We start from the raw sequence: 23,802 nt of genomic DNA, 5'->3' as shown, positions 1-23,802 counted from the left end.
CTAGGAAGGAATAAGGGCTGCTGAAGCTCCCTGAGACAGCACAGGTGGTGGTTGCCGGAGCAACCAGGCTGGTCACATCGCCAGAAGGGGGGCAGGGCCGGGCCTTTATAAACAGCCCAGGCCGGAGCCTTAGTTAGCAGTTCCCTTCTGGCAGCCTGAGGTGCAGGAGAGCTGAGCAGAGCAGAACTGATGGTTGCAGCCTGACCACACAAGCGGCTACAGCATGGTGAGGGTGGAGAGGACCCTGACTGGGAGGCCTTTGCGAGAGAGCCAGGTGGGCTTAGATCTTATGTTATAGCCAGGAGGCTTATTGTTGTGTTTAGTTACTGTTATACCGGAGGACCGGGTGAGGCTGTAGGGGTGTGAGGAGGCCTCACAGGGGCTCCCCAGCAGCTTGGGGGTTCCTGGTGCCTTGTGTGGGCACACGAGTGGTGCCTGAAAAGGCACAGCTGTTCGGTGCCGAGGCGGCACAGTGGGTAGCCCTGCATGGGCGATAGTCAGAGGCCTGAGCAGGGCAGAGGACCCTGACCAAGGGTCCTAGCACCAGAGTGAAGCCTGCAGGGTCCCGTGTTGGGCTCCAGAGGTGAGAGCCACATGAGAGGAAGCCTAGGGTGGGTGCTGTAAAGACGACGAGCCCGGCCAGGGCGAGTCAGCGGCTATATAGAGCCCGGAGACGGTGACGAGAAGCCGTAGGAGCGGGCACGTACTTTCAAGAGGCCCCAGGCGGGGCACGTGTAGAGAAAGAAACCTCAAGAAGTTGGACGTATGGTTGACTGACCCCCCGAGAGGGTACGGACAGGAAGGAGCCCCCAGAGAGGCTCCACTGCAGTGAAAACCTTGAGGGGCCAAAGGGGCCAGGTAAGGCTCCGGCCGCCTGAGCCTAATTGGATTACAGATTGTTAACTAGAGCTCAGAGGGGCCAGGTAAGGCTCAGGCCGCCTGAGCCTAATTGATACAGATTGGGGGGTACAAACCCAGAGGGGCTAGATAAGGCTTAGGCCACTGGCCCAGTGGGGAAGAATACTGCTAGTAAGCCCAGTAGGGCTAACTAGTTGTAAGGGGCACCAGGGAAGGGGCGTTGGTTGCATGCCAGGCCCAAGGGCGCTGGGCAAGGTGCAGGTAGCAATTGGACCTGATAATGTCTGGAAGAGCTGCGAGGCTTGGGGCATGCTAAAGGGGAGGTAGGAGGCACGCATTGCCCCATAAGGCTGGGGTGCACCGAGTCACCTCATACGGAACAGGGGATAGTTCAGCATAACACTGCGTATTAGGGGATCAAAGGCAGCCTCCCTTCTAGAACCATATAACAACAAGACGTGGCAGGTGAGATAAGAGGGTGCTGGATCGCCTAATTGACATGGTAGGGGGTGCTAGTGGGATCACAGCTGCTCCTAGGCCCCACTCCATGACAACTCGAAGATCTTCCGAGGTCCCTTCCAGCTCTAATGTCTAGGAAATATCTGATCACTTCACCTGCACTGGGCCAATTAATCCTTTTTTAGTTCAACATTGGATACTCTAACAAGAAATCGAAAAGAAGTAGAAATGGGAAAGAAAGTGTAAAGGAACACTAGTTTCAGAGTGTCAAGGGTAAGAATACTGATACCAAGTTGGACCAATATCATGGAAAGCCAAAACAGATTAGGATCAGGGTCTTAAAGTGTCTACCCAGGTTATGACAGGTGGCGACTCCCAACCCTGGTCTCAATACTGGCCCACCCACCTGTCTATGGACAAACCGCCTGCCTAACTCTCCTGCCGTGCCTGGTTTTTAGATAAGTAAAAAGATGGTATTAGGCAGGAGGCTGCCCTTTGAGCACCCTGATAACAAAGGGCAGTTCTTACATGACTCCAACCTACCTTTATCATGTCCCATGCCTCGCAGATGTCATCCAGTTTGTTACTACTCTGGCTTGAAGTCAGGCCAAGCTCAGATCATAGTTGGGCCTCTTGCATACTGCCCTGTTTGAGGCTTAACACACTCCGCCCCCTCTCACAGGGACCTCTAACATTCAGCCTGCTCTCACCAGGACTCTGTCATTCTGCCCATTGCTGGGCCACACACACTGCCCTGCTCCCTTGAGTGACCACGCAGGCCATCAGATTTATCTCTGTACTCCTTGGCCAGGCCTGATGCAGCCTTTTGGGTCTCTCCCATGATGCTCATCTACATGGTGGGTAGGCAGTTAGCCAAACTGTGGACTGACTTTTCCCCTAGCCCCTCACCAGGCAACTAATCAGTTTCACCCCCCCCCCCAGTTTTGGGCCAACACTCCACCCCTTATGCTGGGGCTCTGTGGTCTTCCACCCCTATGGGCTCAGGTGCCTTCATTCAACGTGCCTAGCCCGCCACTCTGCCCTCTCAATAAAGCCTAAGTTCTTATACCCCTGTGGGCTCAGGTGCTTCTACCTGGTGTTCTAGCCCCCTCAGCTTAAGGCCTGGGTCACTGCAGGCATGTGGCTGCGTTTCTAGAATCAAAAGTGAATGTGTGTCCACTTGCTTATCGGCTCAGTCTCTGCAGTTTAGACTAATCTGTGAAGATTGAATCAATTCATCCTTGGGCTTTCTGACTGGCTGTACTTAGTTTTACTGACTGTTAGTAGTAATGCTTTGGTGGTGTCTCTGTTTAAATTCCCTGTCCTCAGAATGCAGCCAGGTCCAGCTGAATGCTTGCATATAAATTTCTGATGGCAAAACTAATCCAGTAACAAAAATGGGAGAAGTAACATTATGTTCTGAGAAAGGATCAATAAATTTAAAGGCCAGAAAGAATCACTGAGATTATTATGAAAGGGATTATATGACATGGGTTATATGTGACAGCCTGGACTGAACTCAGTGACTGAAGAGGCCCTTTCTTTTCCTGTTTTCCTATTTCAGAGTACATCTGATTTCACGCAGCAGAAGGCAATGGTACAAATACACGCCATCTACGTCACTATAAATACTGTCTACTTGGGTGCATCTACACGAGACATTTACTGTGCAGTTGATTAATTAGCTACTCAATTAACATCTTGGCATCTACACATGCACCCCTACTAGGCTGGAGTAAACTAATTTACTCTGAGGCAGTACTTGTAAGTACAACTACTATCCTGCTGCAGAATAAAAAAACCTGTAGCACTGCACATGAAGATGCTGGAAGAGCTGGCTGGGGCATGAGGGAGCTTCAGTGCAGGGGCAGCCTGCCGGCTCCCTGCACTGAAGCACCCTCATGCTCCAGCCAGCCCATCCACAGCACATTAAGCTGGGAGGAGCAGCCCCTGGCTGATAGGCTGACTCTGTGGGTCTTCTTACATCCAGGGCTGCTCCACCCCGGTTCAATGTGGTGAGCATGAATAAACTGTAGAGTTTATTTCTCCAGAGTTTATTGCTCCCAGGCATACATTCAAATGATGTCCCCAGCAGCAATAAACTGCAGAGCAATAAGCTCTGTTGTTTACTCATGCACCATAACTGCATGTGTAGACATGCCCTCTACAGGGCAATCGGAACCAAAGGAGAAAATATATACAAAATACCTGCAAAGAGAATCCTCTTTGTGGATAGCAGCATGAAGAGACAAGCTCATTTTTTAAACAGCTCTAAACACAAGCTACATAGGTTATTTGCCTTGAGAAGCAAGCTGGTAGCCATGCTGCATAACTGATTGCTGTTTGATGCTCTGCAATGTGATGGCAAAGGCAAAAATAAGACTACCAAGTTGTTGATTCTGCACGAAAAATAACACTGACTGTCTGGAACGGGCTATGGGCTGAGGAGGGAGAGGAGGATCCACGCAGTGAACCAAAGACTGCGGAGCTGGTGTCATCGGGAAGGCTTTGGCTTCCATGACCACAGCCCGCTCTTTGGCGAGAGAGGCAGTGAGCTGCTGGGAAGAGATGGCCTCCACCTCTCTCACCTGGGGAGGAGGCTTTTCTCAGCCAGGCTGGCTGACCTGCTCCACCGGGCTTTAAACTAAGCCCACTGGGGGATGGGGGGACTACTGCCACTGCTGGCCCGCTGAGCGACCCTTGCAAAGCCAGCAGACCAAGGCACTTAAGGGAGCCCACCCCTGCCCCAGCCCTGGCACAATCTGTGGGCAAGGCAAGAGCCCCCAAGGGCACACTTGCCTGCCTGTACACTAATGCCAGGAGCCTAGGTAACAAGCAGGAGGAGCTTGTCCTCCTGCTCAGTGCAAAGAATTATGATGTCATTGGGATAACAGAGACCTGGTGGGACTCCACCCATGACTGGACCATGGGTATAGAGGGCTATACCCTGTACAGGAGGGATCGTGTTGACAAAAGGGGCGGGGGTGCAGCTCTCTATGTGAAGGAAAGCTACACGTCCCTGCAAGCTGATGTTGGCGACCGGCATGGACAGCTAGAGACCCTCTGGGTAAAAATTCGTGGGAAAAATGGCACAGGGGACACAACGGTGGGAGTCTACTACAGACCTCCCACTCAAAGTCCTGAGCTTGACCAGGAGTTCGCCCAGGAACTGACTGAGGCCGCTTGCTCCAGGACCTTGGTTGTCATGGGTGACTTCAATTACCCGGACATCTCCTGGGAAGATCACTCAGCAAAATCCGAGCGGTCACAAAGCTTTGTCTCATGTGTGGATGACCTCTACCTGACCCAAGAAGTCTATGGGCCAACGAGAGGCAAAGCGCTGCTCGACCTGGTACTGGCTACGGGGGACGACCTAATCTGCGACCTAGCAATCGATGGGAAGCTGGGTGACAGCGACCATGAGCTGATCACCTTCACCATCCGCCATAAAGCTGGCAAGTCAGTCAGCAACACAGAAGTCCTTGACTTCAGAAAAGCCGACTTTGACAAGCTCAAGAGGCTTGTTGGTCAGGCCCTCAGGGACCATGACCCCAGGGAGATGGGAGTTCAAGAAGAGTGGTTGCTTCTCAAGGAAGTGATCCTCAATGCACAAGCTAAATCTATTCCAACACGGAGGAAAGGCAGCAAGAAGGCACAGCAGCCCTCCTGGCTCTCCAGGGACCTAGCAGACCTCCTGCAGCTAAAAAGGAAAGCCTACAAAGGATGGAGGATGGGATTCACCTCCAAGGTGCACTGGTCCAGTCCTGCAGGGAGCAAACCAGGAAAGCCAAGGCTGCAACTGAACTCCAACTAGCTTCAAGCATCAAGGGCAACAAAAAGTCCTTTTTCAGATATGTGGGGAGCCGGAGGAAAAGCAAGGACAATGTTGGACCCCTGCTAAACCAGATGGGGCAACTGACAACTGACGCCCAGGAAAAAGCCAACCTATTAAATAGGTACTTTGCGTCAGTCTTTCATCAGTCCCATGGGGCGCCCATGCCTGCTATGGGACAGGGAGATCCGGGTGATGGGGATCCCCTACCCTCCATAAATGCTGACCTCGTGAAGGAACACCTTGAGAAGCTGGATACCTTCAAGTCAGCCGGCCCTGACAGTCTGAACCCCAGGGTACTCAAGGAGCTGGTGAGCATCATAGCCCAGCCCCTGGCACGGATCTTTGAAAACTCCTGGCGCTCTGGTGTAGTGCCCGAAGACTGGAAGAAGGCCAATGTGGTGCCGATCTTCAAGAAAGGGAGGAGAGTGGATCCGGCTAACTACAGGCCCATTAGCCTGACTTCTATCCTGGGGAAGATCTTAGAAAAGTTTATTAAGGAGGCCATCCTTGATGGACTGGCCCAGGCTAACATTCTAAGGGATAGCCAGCACGGGTTTGTTGTGGGTAGGTCTTGTTTGACCCATCTCATTTCCTTCTATGACCAGGTGACCTATCACCTGGACAGGGGAGAAGAGATTGATGTCATATATCTTGACTTCAAAAAAGCCTTTGATCTGGTATCCAACAATCACCTCTTGGCCAAACTGGCCAGTTGTGGCCTTGGCTCCACCACGATCCGCTGGCTGGGAAACTGGCTCCGTGGTCGGACCCAGAGGGTTGTAATAGATGGCAGTCACTCATCGTGGTGCCCTGTGACCAGTGGGGTCCCTCGAGGCTCTGTCCTGGGACCCATCCTGTTCAACATCTTCATTAATGATGTGGACATTGGAGTCAGGAGTGGACTGGCCAAGTTCGCCCATGACACCAAACTTTGGGGCAAAGCATCCACGCCAGAAGATAGGCGGGTGATCCAGGCTGACCTGGACAAGCTCAGCAAATGGGAGAACCTGATGGTGTTTAACACCGAAAAATGCAAGGTTCTCCACCTTGGGAGGAAAAACCTGCAGCATCCTTATAGGCTCGGCAGTGCTACGTTGGATAGCACTACAGAAGAAAGAGACTTGGGGGTCATCATTGACCACAAGATGAACATGAGCCTCCAATGCGATGCTGCGGCTAGTAAAGCGACCAAAACGCTGGCTTGCATCCATAGATGCTTTTCGAGCAAATCCCGGGACATCATTCTCCCCTTGTACTCGGCCTTGGTGAGGCCACAGCTGGAGTACTGCGTCCAGTTTTGGGCTGCACAATTCAAAAAGGATGTGGAGAAACTTGAGAGAGTCCAGAGGAGAGCCACGCGCATGATCAGAGGTCAGGAAAACAGATCTTACGATGACAGGCTGAGAGCCATGGGACCCTTTAGCCTGGAAAAGTGTAGGCCCAGGGGTGATCTGATGGCCACCTATAAGTTTATCAGGGGTGACCACCAGGATCTGGGGGAACATTTGTTCACCAGAGCGCCATCAAGGGATGACGAGGTCGAACGGTCACAAACTCCTGCAAGACCGTTTCAGGCTGGACATAAGGAAGAATTTCTTTACTGTCCGAGCCCCCAAGGTCTGGAACAGTCTGCCAGCGGAGGTGGTTCAAGCACCTACATTGAACACCTTCAAGAGCAAATTGGATGCTTATCTTGCTGGGATCCTAAGACCCCAGCTGTCTTCCTGCCCTTTGGGCAGGGGGCTGGACTTGATGATCTCCCGAGGTCCCTTCCAGCCCTAATGTCTATGAAATCTATGAATATAGCTAAAAGCAGTAAATATAAACTGCCTGGCTGCCAGGCTCTGTCAGACCTTTTCTAAGAATCAGTCGGAGCCATGTCTCTTTGGTTTTAAGGTCAATCTTCTAAAATGGCGGGGGGGAGGTATCAGGCTTTTCTTATACTGTCAACAACTCCATGATATTTCTAATCCAAGAGGTGCCTTGCCTCCCCACCTCCCCTCCAAGAAAAAGGGAATGGCCTGAGACACGCCTCTGGCTCTGTGCCATCTATTGATCTAAACACACATACCATTTCAAGCTTTTCCTAACTCACTGACAGAAGTGTACTCAGACCAACACTGTTCTACATTCATGTAGGAGTCAAAATCTTAAATGGTAACTCCCAGCCAGCTATGTATTAGCAGTGTGCATCTCAGATCTGGGTCTCTTTCTTGGCCCTTTTCTACAGTTGTCAACAAGCACAAATTTAGGTGAAGAATAGGTTCAGAGGAGGATCACCTAGCACAAAGCAGAACACTTGGCAGACTGTTCTGCATGGCACTGCTTTGGCCATATGTTTCAGGTGTAATGAAAAGTATCAGTAACTACAGAGAGAGGAGTAGGGTAGTAGCATATGGTGCTCCAAACCAGAAGCAGTTAGACAGCTGAGGGAGAGAAGCAGGGGAAGAGGAATGATAGGCATGGAAGGGAGAAGGTAAATCTTTTATATGTATAATAAGGGCATATTCACGTCTTACAGTCACTGAAGAGCTCGAGCACCTGACATGTTTTACACCATTGTAACCAGAATCTGTAGTTAGGAAAGGAAAGAAGCAACGGGTGTTAACAGCAAAAGATGCTACTGATCAGATCTTTCTTCTGTAGAAGGAAAATATGAGCAACTGCCCTTACAGCTGAGTGAGAAGGAAGGAAGGAACAAAGGAAGGACAGACGGACCAAGCCTTTATACTGGTGTAGAAAAGGAACAAACACATTATACCCAGACCTAAACCAGGAATTATACCTAAGGAAAAATCAGGGGTTAAGCAACAAGGTCATATCAGTATGGTCACTATCAGCTCAGTATAGTTGTCGGTGGTTTGATTGGGGCAAAGAGGATATTACCTGCTCCTTCGCTACATATAGCAAGATGCAGTAACAACAGCCTACTGCTTCCAGCTACCCTGATATAGCCACTTGTCTGTCTGCTTCAGATATTGGCATGATTTATGTTAGCTTACAAAACTGATGTAAATGACACTGGTGTAAATGTGCTGCGCCTCAGGATGTGCAGTTAGAAGATCACTATACGTTCTCAACAGATAGGGAGAGAAGTGCAGAGTCGCTGTTGTGCTGTGCCCAGTGAATTTGGGGAAGAGCAGCATGCCCACCATCTCCCTGACCTTGAGATAAACTTTCATCAGCTCTGGAACATTTCCAAGCCCTTGGGGACTGCTCTAAAATATGCCAACTTACAATGTTACTCCTGATATATAGCACATTCTAACATCAGAGCTGACTGCTACAGCTCAATGCCTACTGCTGAGCAAAGCGGTGCCTTTTCAGTGATGCAAAGGAGCCTAGACCAGGAGGGCTAGCTGATACATGGCCCAGCTAATTGCTGGTTCATCCTTTGTATTCATTCCAGGTAAGTCAGAGGAGGGAGTTGAGATTTGACCTGGCTCTCTAGGCTTGTATGATCTAGATTATTACTGTGTGTGCTCACTCACTCAGTCCTATGCTGTGTTTAAATATCTTATCCTTTCTAGTGACCAAGTTTTGTCAGCTCTCCCACGAACAGCAACACAAGTTGAATTCCTCCAGAATTTGACAACCAATTTTGAGGTAATTGATTCTCTATAAACTCTGGGTAACTTCTCGCAACTGCAACTGTGCCATGGCACTGGAAGATTTAGCCCAATATGGCCACTTCTACACACAAACCAGCCCTGCCTGGTGGTAATGCCCTCAAACATGCTGTGCTACAGGTGGCTTTCTAAACCAGACACACCATAACTGCATCTACATGGCACCTCCATGTGGGCTAGTTAGCATTGCTGAGTGAGAGGGCAACGCCTTGCCCCATGGTTATTAGAAGGGATCCTGGTTTTCTCTGTGTAAAAATTGCAAATTTTCTGATTAAAAAACCCAAATCTACTTTTTTCTGAAACACCACTCTATCTATCTATCTATCTATCTATCTATCTATCTATCTATCTGTCTGTCTATCTAGATACAGATATCAGCTGAACACAATGTTTTATTGATATATTTACCATTTTAAAACAATTTGGAAGCCTACCAGTGCCACAATCTTTAAAATAAAATACATTCTAAATACCTATATATTTTGACATTTGATTTTGGTTTTTTCCTCATAGAAAATCAGAGCTCCCCCTGCTTTCTTTGCTCACCAGGATGTGGGTCCAGCTGCAGCTGTCTTCCCCACTGCCCTGATATGCTGATTCCCTGCCTCTGTCCATGCTGGTGTCCCTCACTCCCAACCCACAGCTCCCCGGCCCTGCCAGTGCCCCTTGCTCCTGATCCACAGCTCCCTGGCCCTACTGGTGCCCCTCACTCCCAACCTGAAGACCCCTGCCTCCATACCAGCCCTGCCAGAGGGGGCCCCCAGCTGCCAGAGCCCACAGCCAGATCAGGGCCAGAGCCCACAGCCCCATGCCTACCCCAGCAGTGCCTGAATCCAGCTGCCACATGTGGGAGGCAGCACTTGATGCAGCCAGAATGGAGCAGGGGGGGATGCGGGCTGCCCACTGAGGGGCTCCCTGACCTGCTGCCCTCCCCCCTGGGTGCCTTTGCGGCCCAGCAGAGCCCTGCACAAGCTTCACTGCCATGGTGAGGCACATGCCTGGCAATGCATCCTGCAGGACGGGGGGTGCCTTGCCAAAGCAGTGGGGAGCCCACATCCTCCCCCACCCTGCACACAAATCTGAGGGGGCACATGTTGTCCCATGCCGCCTCCCCTGGGAGGATGCACAGTGGTGGGGAGCCATCTCCCACAGTTACTGCCCAGATGAGCCACCTATGGCTCCATTCTGATCCCCGGACACCCACAGCTGTACATTCCCACTCCAACCTCAGGCACCACCCTGGCTGGGCAGCACCCTCAGCCCTAGCCCCAGCCCCCAACCCTGCCCAACTCCCTCCCTCACTGTAGGGTCTTCAATCCTCCCCCCAACCTACCTGCAGGCAGCTGCAGGAGCTCTTCTCCACTGCTGCCTGGCTGTATTGCTGGCCACGTGTGTGTGTGTGTGTGTGTGTGTGCGCGCACACATATACCTGTCACCCCCCGTGTCCCGCTTCCCCCCAGCCTCCAGCAGCCCCTTGCAGGCAGTCTGCAAGGGGAAACCTGCTGTTTCCCACATTTTTCTTCATGAAAGGGGAAAATCCATGATTTTCCCTTTTAAGGGAGGAAATCCACTTTTTTCTCCATTAAACAGAAAATCCATGTTTTTCTGCAGTGGATGGAAAACCCAGATCCCTGGTTATTAGCCTGCCAATTGCACCTCATGGATGGGGTCTCACTGTTTCTGGTTGAGGAGACTTCCTACACAAAACAGCATGGTATAGTTGCAGGGTGTGAGTAGGTGCATCTGACATGTAGCCACAGCTTACATTTCACTTTCATCTCCTAATACACAGCATATATACCTATATAGGTTATAGTGGCTTAGTAGAAGCTTTTCCCACCATTCTACTGATTTAGAAGAGCAGATGCTTTTGATTGATAACATTTAATTGTTTTATACCAAGCAATCCAATTTAGAATTATGCAATAGATTTTGTGTATGAGAAACAACACAATAAAGGCGATAAAGTACTCACATGTGACATCTGGTTAGCATCCCAGGAGTATAGACCGATGCAGGTGGTGTTTTTCTAAAGACAGAATTTAGATGATCAAAATCTCTTCAGCTATAACCAATAACTTTGTAGCACTCCAGTGGGATTTTGTGATGCCTATTTGTCATTAAAGAAAAAAAGCATTTAATTAAAGGAAAGCTTCCATATTCATTTAAGAGCATTTCCCCCTCTTCTCCATCACATCTTAGTTTGAAGTCAGCTCTGCAGTGAAAACTGGAACCATTCCACCAACCAATACAGTTGATGAGATTGATGCTTGATGATGTGCCCCAGAGGACTGGGAGCCTCTGACTGGCTTTTGCCCATGTCCTGTCTCTGTCCCATTCTGTGACCATTCAACTTTTTCTCTCCTCAGTTCCTAACATCCTCCTCCTCTCTTCATTCCCCCAGCTCCTTCTCCGATCCTCCTATGTTCCTATGTACCCTGCTAGCCCCCTCATCTTCTATTTAACCCCATCAGCTCCTGTTTCTTCCTCTTCTTACTAATCCTCACCCTCAGTTCCAGATCATCTTCCCCAACACAGCTTGGCTCCTGTAACACATCTTATACTCTCACATCCCTCACGCCTCTTGTGTGACTCATTCCTTCTTTCCTGCATGAGAACCAATCTGGGACAGTGGGAAATCTCTGCCCAGCTGGGGACTGGCTGGGAGCTGCCCCAGAAGTGGGACAGCTCCTAGTTGGCCTCCAGCTGCATGGTGAAGCAGAGAGCTCCCCAGGCCTGGTGCTGCTTGGCTCCTGGCTCCTGTAGGGGGCTGAGCAGTGCTGAGACAGAAAGCTATCTCATTCTAGCACTGCTCAGCTCCCGGCTCCTGGTGGGAGCCGGAAGCTAAGCAGTGCCAGGACTGGCTAAGTTCCCCATCCCTTGTGGCCTCCTGGTGTTAAGGCTGACCGGGAGCAAATTTGCTCCCAGTCAGCATCTACATATGCACTACTACACAGTATCTACTGTGCAGTTAGTTTACTACCTGTATTTACACTAATTTACCACACAGTAAATAGTGAGCACCTATAAACAGTGACGCTTTACTGCACAGTACATTAGTCTACTGTGCAGTAAAGCATCTCATGTAGATACCCAGTGTGTTGCAGACATACCCAAGGTAGTTTTAAAATAGCTATCTTAGGTACTGGTAACAGTTAATCCAAAGGCAGCACAGACCTCATGAGTGGCTAACCTTGCAAGCATTTGTTGGTTCTTTAGTAGATTTTGTAGTTTGGTCTGAGCTCTGTGATGCCATGGCTAGACTCCTACCAGTACCTGAGATAGCTATCTTATAAAGTAAGCTCAGGTATGTCTATAGTACATTGCAGTTCCAGTAACAACATATCATTAGGATAACTTTACCGGGGGGTACCTCTACATTGATTATTCCAAAGTCTTGGTTCAGAGCATCTGTAATATCTTGTTAGGATATTAGAGATGCCACCAACCTCAAAATTAATTGAAGAAAGATGTGAATTAGATACATTTCTGGTAAAATGGGGCCAAAAAACAAATACAGTAATACAAGATAAATTGCCCCAGAAGTAAGTAGAAAAGATAATGATTATCTTTTAGCAACTTCACAACACATCTCTTTAAGGATGCAGATAAAAATTACATTGGTCTTTTTCATGTTATTAATTCAGTTCTATTTTGCAATTCACTATCTCCTTTAGGTATTTTCAGCATTATTGCTTCCCAAGTTTTAATCTTCCATTGACTACCAGGGTCTCAAATTATTTTACTATATTAACTTTCATTTTACCAAGATCAATCTCATTTTGTTATTTTCTGGGGTTTTTTTAATCTTTCTAGGTCACTTATCTCAAATCTTGACTTATCCCAAAATCCCTTTGGGCATTTATTTCTTCTGTGATACAAGCAATCACTGAATACAATAACTGCAAAGACTAGTCTGATCCTCATTAATTCCACAAATGCCCTCAGGGAAATTAATACTCCAGAGAGTTGAAAATTTGTATTGTAATAAACACCTAAACAGATAAACTAGTAATATATTTTCTCAGGAAAGGTTATGTTTCTGTCTGTGCTCTTGATTTATGAATTTATACAGAGCAGTTGTTATAAACATTTTTTAACTACATACCATTCATTTTCAGGAATATCATAAGGATACACAGTTTAGGAAACCTAAACCTGCTTGTCACATATGGCTCATTAAACTGAAGAAATGCATTAAATTTGGTTATTTTTAAAATAATGACTCACTGTTAACAAAGTATTTTTTCTTTCCTTGATAAAAAAATGTTCTTGGAAACTTTCTAGGTTGTTCTCTGGCAACCCATTACAGCTGAAAACATCAAGAAGGACAAAGAAGTCCATTTCTTTGTCAATGCATCTGTTATAAATGATGTGAAAGCTGAACTAAAACAATCCACCATCCTATATAAGTATGTTTTTTATTTCTTGTGAAAATCAGAAATTCAAGCAATTTGGTAACATTCTCATTTAAAAGGAGGTTAAACTCTGTGTTTGTTGTTCAGAGTTTTGATGAACAATGTACAAGACCTTATTGAAGCACAAGTTGTCAATGACACAGTCCACCCACGCAGCTCTGTATCATATTATGAACAGTACCACTCTCTGAAAGAGGTAAGATACCTTATGTTTTGTCATGATCCTTTATAAATGATGTGTTATTATACTAATAAGGGCTTTAAAATGATTCATTGCTGGTAATGGTGATATAAACTAGCTGTTTGCATTATAGGCTGTTTTATTAGAGACCCAGAAGGGGACAAAATATATTTGTATTCTTTAACTAATAATGCTTCATATTGCTATAATGCTCTTAATTAAGAAGGATTGCAACACATTACAAAACATATAGGAATACATATACATAGTATCCCTTTACTGATGGCTACGTTTTTAGACAAGCTTTCAAAAAGTAATCGAGGTAGACTAGGGGTATCTAAGCCCTGGCCTATAGGCCAAATCCAACCTAAGGAGCCATGACATCCAGCCCCTGGAGCTCCCTACGAGTTGGGAATGTTGGTGGTAGGGGAGCAGTAGCAATTAATACAGCCTGCCCATCCCTGCTGCCAAATTATCTGGCCCCACACAACCAGGTTGGGATCAGGCCACACCTTCTCCCCTTCACATGGCCAGGTTGGGGCTGGGCCAAACCCCCTTTATGTGTGCTGGATTGGACTCACCCATCGCATCTGGTCTGTGGAGGTACCAGGTACTGCCCGTCCAACCCATGGGGCCAAAAATTTGAGTACCACTGAGGTACAGCATCACAGCTACAACATCACTCCAACACTACCACAACTTTCCCATGCTTAGTACTTTTCATTCTTTACTACTACATACAAATCTACTGGATGATTTTATGAGTATTTCACATCCCTAATTTTCCACTTTGGGTTTCTTCCATTCTAATTCTTCTAATTCTAATAATTTTCAGTTAAAGCTCAACAGAATCCAGTTTGTGTACAGTTGATTCTACAGCTGATTCTGCTTTGCTGAATTTTTAAATGGATCTGAGCCAGCAAGGAAATAAAATTAACTGTCCCATCAACCTTGTTACATATGTCACAAAAATAGGCAGATGTTTCCTGAAAAATGTGTGTATGATTCCCCATGCTTATCACTTCTTAAAATACAGAACAGATTAAAAGTAGCTGATTAATACAGGCCATCTTTAAATAAGGACAGAAATTAATTTTATACTTGGTCTGTGAGGACATCTGAGGATTTTCTCTTAAGATTTTGTGCGTGATCTGATGCAGCGCATATTATTGAAGCCAATGGAAATCAAAATGAACTCCCTTGCACAGGCTGCACTGAATAGTTATGTTGCACAAAAATAAGTTCAGCATTAATCTTGCAAGGACCTTGCATTATTGATCTTGCAAGGTCAAGTACTCAAAATTTAGGAAATGCTAGAATTAAGGTTGCCTATATAACTGTAATTTGTTCTCCTGGTACACATGCATTACAGGTCTCAGGCCCCTGGCACACGTTATATATACATTTAAATTTCTCCTGCAGTTAACATGTTAATCACACCGTAAATGGCAATGGTTCTACATGTGTATCCAATTGAAGGTACTATAAAATATCAAACCAGCCATAAAAAAGGTTTCTATGTAACGTTCTATATATAATATTATGGCTGGTTTGCATAGTACCTTAAATTGAATATGTGGCATATCCACACACCACGACTGCTGGAGTTGGGGGGATGCCTGACAATCTGCTGATTGAAAGAATAAGCCCTAAGGCAGCCCTGGATTTCCAACTGTCCCACGCCTGCTCCAGGGCCAGTGCCAACCATCAGATTATTATCAGCACCTTCCCAGCTCGCCCCTCCCCGCCCCCGCCACCCATTCCCCTCCTAGCTAGCCCTGGTGTCCAATTGGGCTCAGGACTGCTTTGAAGGCTTTGGTAGGAGCTGAGAGCTCCCCCACTGATGATTTTAAAAATCTGTGCCCAAACTCTCTCAAGCTGGGCAGCCTGGTATGGAGAACGAGACTCCAGCAGGGCTTCTCCTGCTGGGGACTTTAAACCCCGTGCCTGCAATTGAAACTCCTGGTGGGAAAAGCCCTTTGATTTCCCCCCTGAGGAGCCTATAATATCTCATGCCCAGTAGCCCTACTGGAGCTGCCATGAGCCAGTTTAAACTCTCTGGGAGGAAGCTTCCAAACCACCCCAGGCTGTCCCACACTGGTCCTAACAATTAGATGATTGTCAGCCTCGGCTGTTACAGCCCCAGGTCTCAAACTGTCCTGAGGCTGTCCTGGTGCTAGAGCCAACAAATAGCTAATTGTTGGCTCTGACCAGGACAGCCTCAGTTCTTGAAGCAGGCCAGGGCTGTCCCAGGACTGGGATGACAACCACTTGATTGTTGGCCCAGACCCGGACAGCTCTATGTCTTAAATGTGCCCTGGGGTTGTCCCAAGGCTGAGGTCAACAATCAGCTGATTGTCAGCCCCATTCACAGGATAGCTCTGGGTTGTGACGGAGCTGCAAGCACCCAGCTTTCACCTTGATCATAAACCTGGACTTCTGCACTGACAAGGAGAAAGAGTGTGATCTACATCTGATCCCTGGTCCCAAAACCACACCTTCTGCCATACATGTGTGTCATGGCAGGAGACACAATTGTTGGAGCTGGGGAGTAGATCCCATGGCACTATTAAATGAATGTATGCCAGGGGCCTCAGTAATGGCTTCTCTTCACTGAGCTCCCAGACCTGGTCTTGTGGCCCAAGCAGTCCCTGCCTCCACACTATCTCCTGACTCTCAGATCAAGTCTCCTTACCCAGCCAGCTTTAGTTCCACTCCCACCCACCATCCTGCCAAATCCCAGTAACAATTTCTCTCCCATCCCAGTCTCACCAGACTCTGTGTTCCAATTTACTCTTTTTCCTCCAGCTAAGTTCATCTTTTGACTCTTCTACATTCTAGTCGGGCAGATGAGAGCAACAGTTACTGGGAAAGTTTGCCTTCAGGCTTGTAATCAGAGGCTGAAATGTATACAGCTGTTCTGTTTGGAAGGTATATGTGCAGTCTAGCCAGCACAGGAATCTGTGAAGGATGGAGAGGGCACCAGTGCAGTTGAGTCACATACAAGAACTGTAAGGTGACATGCTTATAGGCTCTGAAGGGAGGATACGTGCACCATGGGTCAGCAATGGGACTGAATGGCAGGCTGAGAACTAAAGCTGCTTCTCAGCTCCAGTGCTGAGAAGCAGAGTGAATTAGCCTAGATGCAGCAAATGTAGCCATGCTACTTCTGGTTTGGGAGTCAAGTCATAAGATTTCACTTATGTATGACAGCTAATATATTCAGGGGAGAATGTATTGTTTTTCATTTGTTGGTCCAATTGTGTGAGATGACCTGGCTATGAGCTATTGATTGCAGGTGGAATCCCAGTGGAATATGTGCTCCTAAAATTACTTAGCTATTTGAGAAAATGTTGTGGTCTGACCCCTGAGAAATTGTCACCCTGCCCTTCTCAAAGATGGCATAGTTCTTCCTGTTACTTCAGTGGAGGTTATGCTTCTGCACTGTGCATTGAATGCAGGGGCAAAATGCTTTTAAAGTGAAACTGCATTTACTGACTGATCCACTACATTTTTGTAGATAAATTCCTGGATGGATCATATAACAGAAAAAAATGCGGATATCCTCCAGAAAATATGCATTGGATCTTCATATGAGAAACGTCCACTTTATGTTTTGAAGGTACAGTTGTGATTTAACTTGCAATCTTTTTGTAGAACTTAAGTTATATGTGTCAGTCTTGTCTGAAAGATTTTTTAAAAAGAATCTATTATTTCTTGCTCACATTGGAGTGTGACAAATAGGTAGAGTGCTATTTATCCTTGGCATCTGCAGTTGACTGTTTTTAGATACACCATAGCAAGTCTGTTGAGTTACTTTAGCTTTAAAGTGATATAAATTAATATCTACTTCTTTCTCCTTGACAACTTTATCTAAAAGATAAAGACAACTTTTCCTTCTCCCCTTCTGTTTCTAATTCTATTTCCACATGCCATTTCAACATGTGACTTCCTTTTGTTAGCTTTTTAAGAGAAATAAAACACCAAAAAATGCCATATGGATTGACTGTGGTATCCATGCTAGAGAATGGGTTGCTCCTGCTTTCTGCATATGGTTCATAGGACATGTGAGTAAATAATATATTTTACTACAGTAGTTGAAGCAAAACAGAGTACTGTACCTTGATCGTACTTTCCTTTGCTTGTAAAATGCTCCGATATCATCAGTTTCCTAACCAATTCAGGATTGCAACACCAGAGTGAGGGGTGTATGATAGAGAGAGAGAGAGTGCAAGATTACAGGGGCTGGGAACTGATCTCAGATACAAATGTAAAATTTTCAAAGCACTAGCAGGAAGTTAAGCCAAGCATTTCAAATATTTGGAGGAGTGGTAAATATGGGTTATTTTTTTTCAAACTAGGATTTTGAAATACAAGAAAGACAAATCTGAAAACACCTACACAGGAGTTGGAATATAGTTTATCCACCAAACAGCTGGATATGAAAAGCAGGATTTGCTCAGTAGCAACACCTGAGGTTTTCTGAGGAAGGGTATTTCATGCCTGAAAGTTTGCCTAAGAGCTTTCCCAACTATATAGTTGGTCAAATAAAAAATACTGCCAAACAAATCCAGCTTCTCAACTATTCCTTGGACTATTGTGGCTACAATGGTATAACAGTACTACAGGGAGTTGAATGACATATATAGACCATGTACAAGTTCTACATTTGTGTTGGAACAGGCAGTACATTTGTTCTGGGGCTGCTTAAGTGGTGGCATCAATTCCCACTGCTGTCTGAACAGTCCTGGAGAATCCTGCCCAGTGTCCCAGAACCTTATAGGGACCTTACTACCATGGCCACTTAAACATTGCTGGGACTCTCCGATTTCCACTGCCCTTTAACAGTCAGTCTCTCTGGGCTGAAGAAGCCAATGAGAGTAAGCAAACTGAACCAGTGAGAAGGGCATGGCTCTGCCAGGAATAGTGTCCTAGGCTCTGGCCTTGTTGTCAGTGGTATTTATCCAATGACTATGAAAGGGAGAAACACCACTGGCAGCAGGTGCAAGAGCCAGAGGGCAGGTTGGTGAGGAAAATACTACTAAAAACACTCTGAATAAATTGTTGTGTATGTGTTTTCTAGGCAGCCCATTTCCGTGACAGAGATGAGACGTTTTCAAGACTACTGGAGCATTTTGATTTTTATGTTATGCCAGTGATGAATGTGGATGGCTATGAGTACACGTGGATGTCTGTATGTATGGGGTTTCTACATATCAGAATATTACAGCATGTTCTGCAAGAATCATGAGGGCTATCCTAAAAAAGCATTTTAAAGGGGTTACTTTTCAAAGTGTCACACTGGAGATTTGAGCTCAAACCTGTTAAGTAGGGTGTGGAATTTCTCTATCTTTGTCCCTTCATAGATCAGCATAGTTATGATAAATAGGCCAATTTAATCCACAGAACACAAAGATTTTCCATCATGCGTAGTCAAATCAGTGCTTATGTATGTTAGAGCATTACCCCTTGCAGACATGATTCTTTTAGGTGTCAGGTAATATCCACGTTAAGTATCATCAGTGAACTACAAAAACCATGATAGTTCACCACAAGGCAAAAATGTCTGAGCCAGTAACTTATTCCTTCTTACTGTGGTCTAAGGCCAAACAGCATAGTTTTGCAATCATTTTTTTTATTTCAGGTAAATGAATGTGCAGCAGGAAAGATCAGATACTTTATTGGTTATAGGTTACCTAATGCACATAGCATTCATAGACTCTCCACATGCTATGACCAATGGGGCTCAACTAGGACATGCAAAAGAATATTGTGTGTGAAAATTCTAGATTGGCATATGCCAAATATGGTAACAAAAAATATTTTCAGTTACCTTGAACAGCACAACTGAAGTCAATGAAGTGCCAAGAAAATTTGGGTCATAGAACCAAATCCTAAAGTATTTACTCATATTCAGGAAGTTTGTCTGACTGAGACCGTGAAAAATAATCACAACTTTGTTTGTAGTATGCAAAAAGTACACACACACGTGCACGTGCACACACAAACAAATTATTTCTGGGACATCTTTATCTAAAGTAGTATCTTCCAAAGTTCTGTTAATTATCTCCCTCTGAAATATTTCAGCAAAACCATTCATTATTTTGGCTTACATTTGCCAACTAGGGTACTTGGAGAAACTGTGCAGTCCAGTTCTATTCAACTAAGACTAATCAGATCTGCCCAGGATTTCCAGTATACAACATCTTATTTTGTTACATAGCTTGCTGATAATTAGCTGATGTTTTCATAGCCTCCCTAGACCCCCTTTAGCGGCTTATGTATCTAAACTTGACATCCAGAAACTGCAAATGGGAAGTTGCATGTTCATCACCAAGCAAAATAACATTATGTTTTCTAAACTTTTTACATAATTGCACATTTTTCTAGAGATCTATGGAGCATCGGATGTGGAGAAAAAGCCGCTCACGCCATGCCAACGACAGGTGCATTGGTACCGATATGAACAGGAATTTTGATGCAGGCTGGTGTGGTATGATGAAATTTTCTTTTTTTTTAGTCATTGTCATTTCAGTGTTCAGGTTAAGTACTTTATTTGGACTATAGAACCACTTTTTAAAACAAGGCCCTCATTCAGAGGTGTTAAACACTGATAGTTCAGGTGGAAATATAGGTTCTTAGCCCTTCTGAAAAGAAAGCTACAAATGACCTACCTAGCATGTCAAATCAAAATAACTTGGTTTAACATCTACACATTGAAGGACATGAATACACAACACATGTATAATAGTGTAATGCAACTTTAGACCAGTGTAAAGGAGTAGATCTGTAATATATAGCCCTGTAGTGATGTAATGTATTAGAATCCAGAGCAGTGATTCCCAACCAGGATGCTGTGGCAGCCTGGGGTGCCTTGAGATCCTTTCAAGGGTGCCACAGGGTGCTGGACAATGTTAACACTGTTAGGTGTGCCAACACGATTCACAAGATAAACCCAGAGACTTCACCCAGAGATTTCACTAGAATCCACAATGTTAAAAACATTCTGAACTGCTGTAGGGTTGTTGGTTGTAGCTGTGCTCATCTAAGGACATAGGCAGGCAAGGTTCTTTGGGCAGATGTGCTATCTTCTATTAGACCAACTAAATTGTTGGGAAAAGGTTCTTTGCAAGCTTTTGGGCACAAACACCCTTCTTTCGGTTAGCTGAAGAAATATTTTGCCTGAAGAAAGGTGCTTGTGCCCGAAAGCTTGCAAAGAACTTTTTCCCAACTATTAGTTGGTCTAATAAAAGATATCACATCTACCCAAAGAACCTTGCCTGCCTTCTGACCTGCTGTGGCCTTTCTGAGTTATTTGCAAGAGAAGAATTGCTCTACTATTTTTCTGTAGTCAAAAAATGAGTGAAAACTAGGAGCTGGCATTTTCTGAGGAGTGCCTTAAATGTTAAAAAATTGAGAACCACTGATCTAAGGAAAACAGGGTACTAGAAATATACTAAGCTAAGTGGCATCCATGCAGCTGCTGTGTATCTGCAGCTATCATGGAGTATTCATTTGTCAGTGCAAACAGGCTGTTATCTGTCTTTGCTATTTAGTGGAGAGGTGGCATCATTGCCCTATCTGCAGCAGATAGGAATGAATGATCAGTCATCTGTCCATTTTCAATCCTGGAGTAATTTACAGTGATATTAAACACTGATGGTACTAATGAATTGTGTATCCCAAAGTAAACCTGGAGTTGTACTGCTATTTCTGTCTTCCCCAGTCAGTGGGTGAAACACCAGTAATTATCTTGTCCCAGTGCTTTTTAGCCGGAGCAAAATCACATTGATTTCTCTAAGAAACAAAATACATTGCATACTGCAATGATACATAGTGGTTTTCCTTTATATTAATGAAAGGCATAATTAACTGATGAAATGAGTGGATTTACTTTGAATTTACTCTGTGGAGCTGAATTTCCCTGGAACCTGGACTTAAATTCTCTACATTTTGTTACATGAATTTCTCAATTGGCTAATTGCATTATAACAAAGAATACAGGAAAGAAGAATATGAGCCCAAGATTGCTTAGAAATAAAAGGGCTTGGTTCTTCACCACCTTTTACCATTGTGCAGTTACTAATTCCTGTGCAAAGCAAGTGTAAAATATTAATATTCTGAGTTTTGTGATGTTTTGCACCCACTGCATAACTAACTACATTCACAGATTCACAGCTGAAAGACAGAAAGGCCCATTCGATCATCTTCTATATGTAAAAAAAAAAAAAAATTACATTTTACCCAGTTACTCCCATATTAAAACTCAGTAACTTGTGTTTGATTAAACCATATCTTCTTGAAAGTCATTTGGTCTTTATTTGAAGACATCAGAGGATGGAAAATCCTCTATCTGCTTCGGTATCCTGTTCTGAATAATTAGTTGCCCTCAGTCAAAAACTTGTACACTTTATTCCCAGTTTAAATTTGTCTGCTTTCAGTGCCTAGCCATTACTTCTTACGCCTTTCTCCATGAAATCAAAGAACCATTTATACCTGGTATTTTCTGCCCATGAAGGCACTTATACGTTTTAATCATAGATTCATAGATTCATAGATTCATAGATGCTAGGGTCGGAAGGGACCTCAATAGATCATCGAGTCCGACCCCCTGAATAAGCAGGAAAGAGTGCTGGGCCTACATTACCCCAGCTAGATACACATCCAACCTTCTCTTGAATACCCCCAGGGTAGGGGAGAGCACCACCTCCCTTGGGAGCCCGTTCCAGACCTTGGCCACTCGAACTGTGAAGAAGTTCCTCCTAATATCCAATCTAAATCTGCTCTCCTCTAGCTTGTGGCCATTATTTCTTGTAACCCCCGGGGGTGCCTTGGTGAATAAATACTCACCAATTCCCTTCTGTGCCCCCCTGACGAACTTATAGGCAGCCACCAGGTCGCCTCTCAACTTTCTCTTGCGGAGGCTGAAAAGGTCCAGTTTCTCTAATCTCTCCTCGTAGGGCTTGGCCTGCAGGCCCTTAACCATACGAGTGGCCCTTCTCTGGACCCTCTCCAGGTTATCCGCATCCTTCTTGAAGTGCGGCGCCCAGAATTGCACGCAGTACTCCAGCTGCGGTCTGACCAGCGCCCGATAGAGGGGAAGTATCACCTCCTTGGACCTATTTGTCATGCATCTGCTGATGCACGATAAAGTGCCATTGGCTTTTCTGATGGTTTCGTCACACTGCCGACTCATGTTCATCTTGGAGTCCACTAGGACTCCAAGATCCCTTTCCACTTCCGTGCCACCCAGCAGGTCATTTCCTAGGCTGTAGGTGTGCTGGACATTTTTCCTCCCTAGATGCAGCACTTTGCATTTCTTCTTGTTGAACTGCATTCTGTTGTTTTCTGCCCACTTGTCTAACCTGTCCAGGTCTGCTTGCAGCTGTTCCCTGCCCTCCGGCGTGTCCACTTCGCCCCATAGCTTAGTGTCATCTGCAAACTTGGACAGAGTACATTTCACCCCCTCGTCCAAGTCGCTGATGAAGACATTAAAGAGTATCGGTCCAAGCACCGAGCCCTGCGGGACCCCACTGCCCACACTCTTCCAGGTCGAAACCAACCCATCCACCACAACTCTCTGGGTGCGACCCTCCAGCCAATTCTCCACCCACCGGACTGTGCAGTAATCCAAGTCACAGCCCCTTAACTTGTTCACCAGTATGGGGTGGGATACCGTATCAAAGGCCTTCCTGAAGTCCAAGTATACGACATCCACCCCTCCTCCTGCGTCGAGGCGTTTTGTGACCTGGTCATAAAAAGAGACTAGATTGGTCAGGCACGATCTACCTGCCACGAACCCGTGCTGGTTTCCCCTCAGCATAATTTGTCCTGCCGGGCTCTCACAAATGTGAGCCTTGATGATTTTCTCAAAGATTTTGCCAAGGATGGAGGTGAGACTGACTGGCCTATAGTTACCCGGGTCCTCCTTCCTCCCCTTCTTGAAAATGGGAACCACATTGGCCCTTTTCCAGTCCTCCGGGACTTGACCCGTGCGCCACGAGCATTCAAATATTCCCGCCAGTGGCTCTGCAATGATGTCGGCCAGTGCCTTCAGTACCCTCGGATGGAGCTCATCCGGGCCTGCCGACTTAAAGGCATCCAGTTCCTCCAAGTGACCCTGCACCACCTCAGGGTCCACGCATGGAAGTCTGGTGCCTTGCTGCTGCCTCCCTACACTCCCAGTGAGAGACTTGTCGTGCCTCTCACTTAGGAACACTGAGGCGAAGAACTCGTTGAGGAGTTCAGCCTTGTCCCCTCTGTCCGTCACCAATTGTTTCTGCCCATTTAGCAGGGGTCCTATTCCTCCCTGGGCCTTCCTTTTACTCCCTATATATCTAAAAAACAATTTCTTATTGTCTTTTACTTGGGTTGCCATCCTCAGCTCCATGGTAGCTTTGGCCTGTCTAACTGCCTCCCTAC

General features: G+C 46.0%; 1 protein-coding gene across 1 annotated transcript in view; it reads left to right on the top strand.

Moving 5' to 3' along the window:
* Positions 1-23,802, top strand: part of CPB2 (carboxypeptidase B2) — a 34,127-nt gene that overhangs the window by 4,850 nt on the left and 5,475 nt on the right. Inside the window, exons 2-8 of the mRNA XM_090025677.1 lie at positions 8,683-8,758; positions 13,069-13,193; positions 13,287-13,395; positions 16,901-17,002; positions 17,343-17,447; positions 18,464-18,574; positions 19,771-19,873. Coding sequence (XP_089881803.1) covers positions 8,683-8,758; positions 13,069-13,193; positions 13,287-13,395; positions 16,901-17,002; positions 17,343-17,447; positions 18,464-18,574; positions 19,771-19,873 — 731 coding nt within the window. The remainder of the gene's footprint in view (positions 1-8,682; positions 8,759-13,068; positions 13,194-13,286; positions 13,396-16,900; positions 17,003-17,342; positions 17,448-18,463; positions 18,575-19,770; positions 19,874-23,802) is intronic.

The sequence above is a fragment of the Crocodylus siamensis genome, chromosome 1 (assembly GCF_052110815.1).
Source record: "Crocodylus siamensis isolate JL-2025a chromosome 1, ASM5211081v1, whole genome shotgun sequence".
NCBI lineage: Eukaryota > Metazoa > Chordata > Crocodylia > Crocodylidae > Crocodylus > Crocodylus siamensis.
The sequence above is the reverse complement of the archived record's forward strand: the minus strand, read 5'-3'. Positions and strand labels throughout refer to the sequence as shown.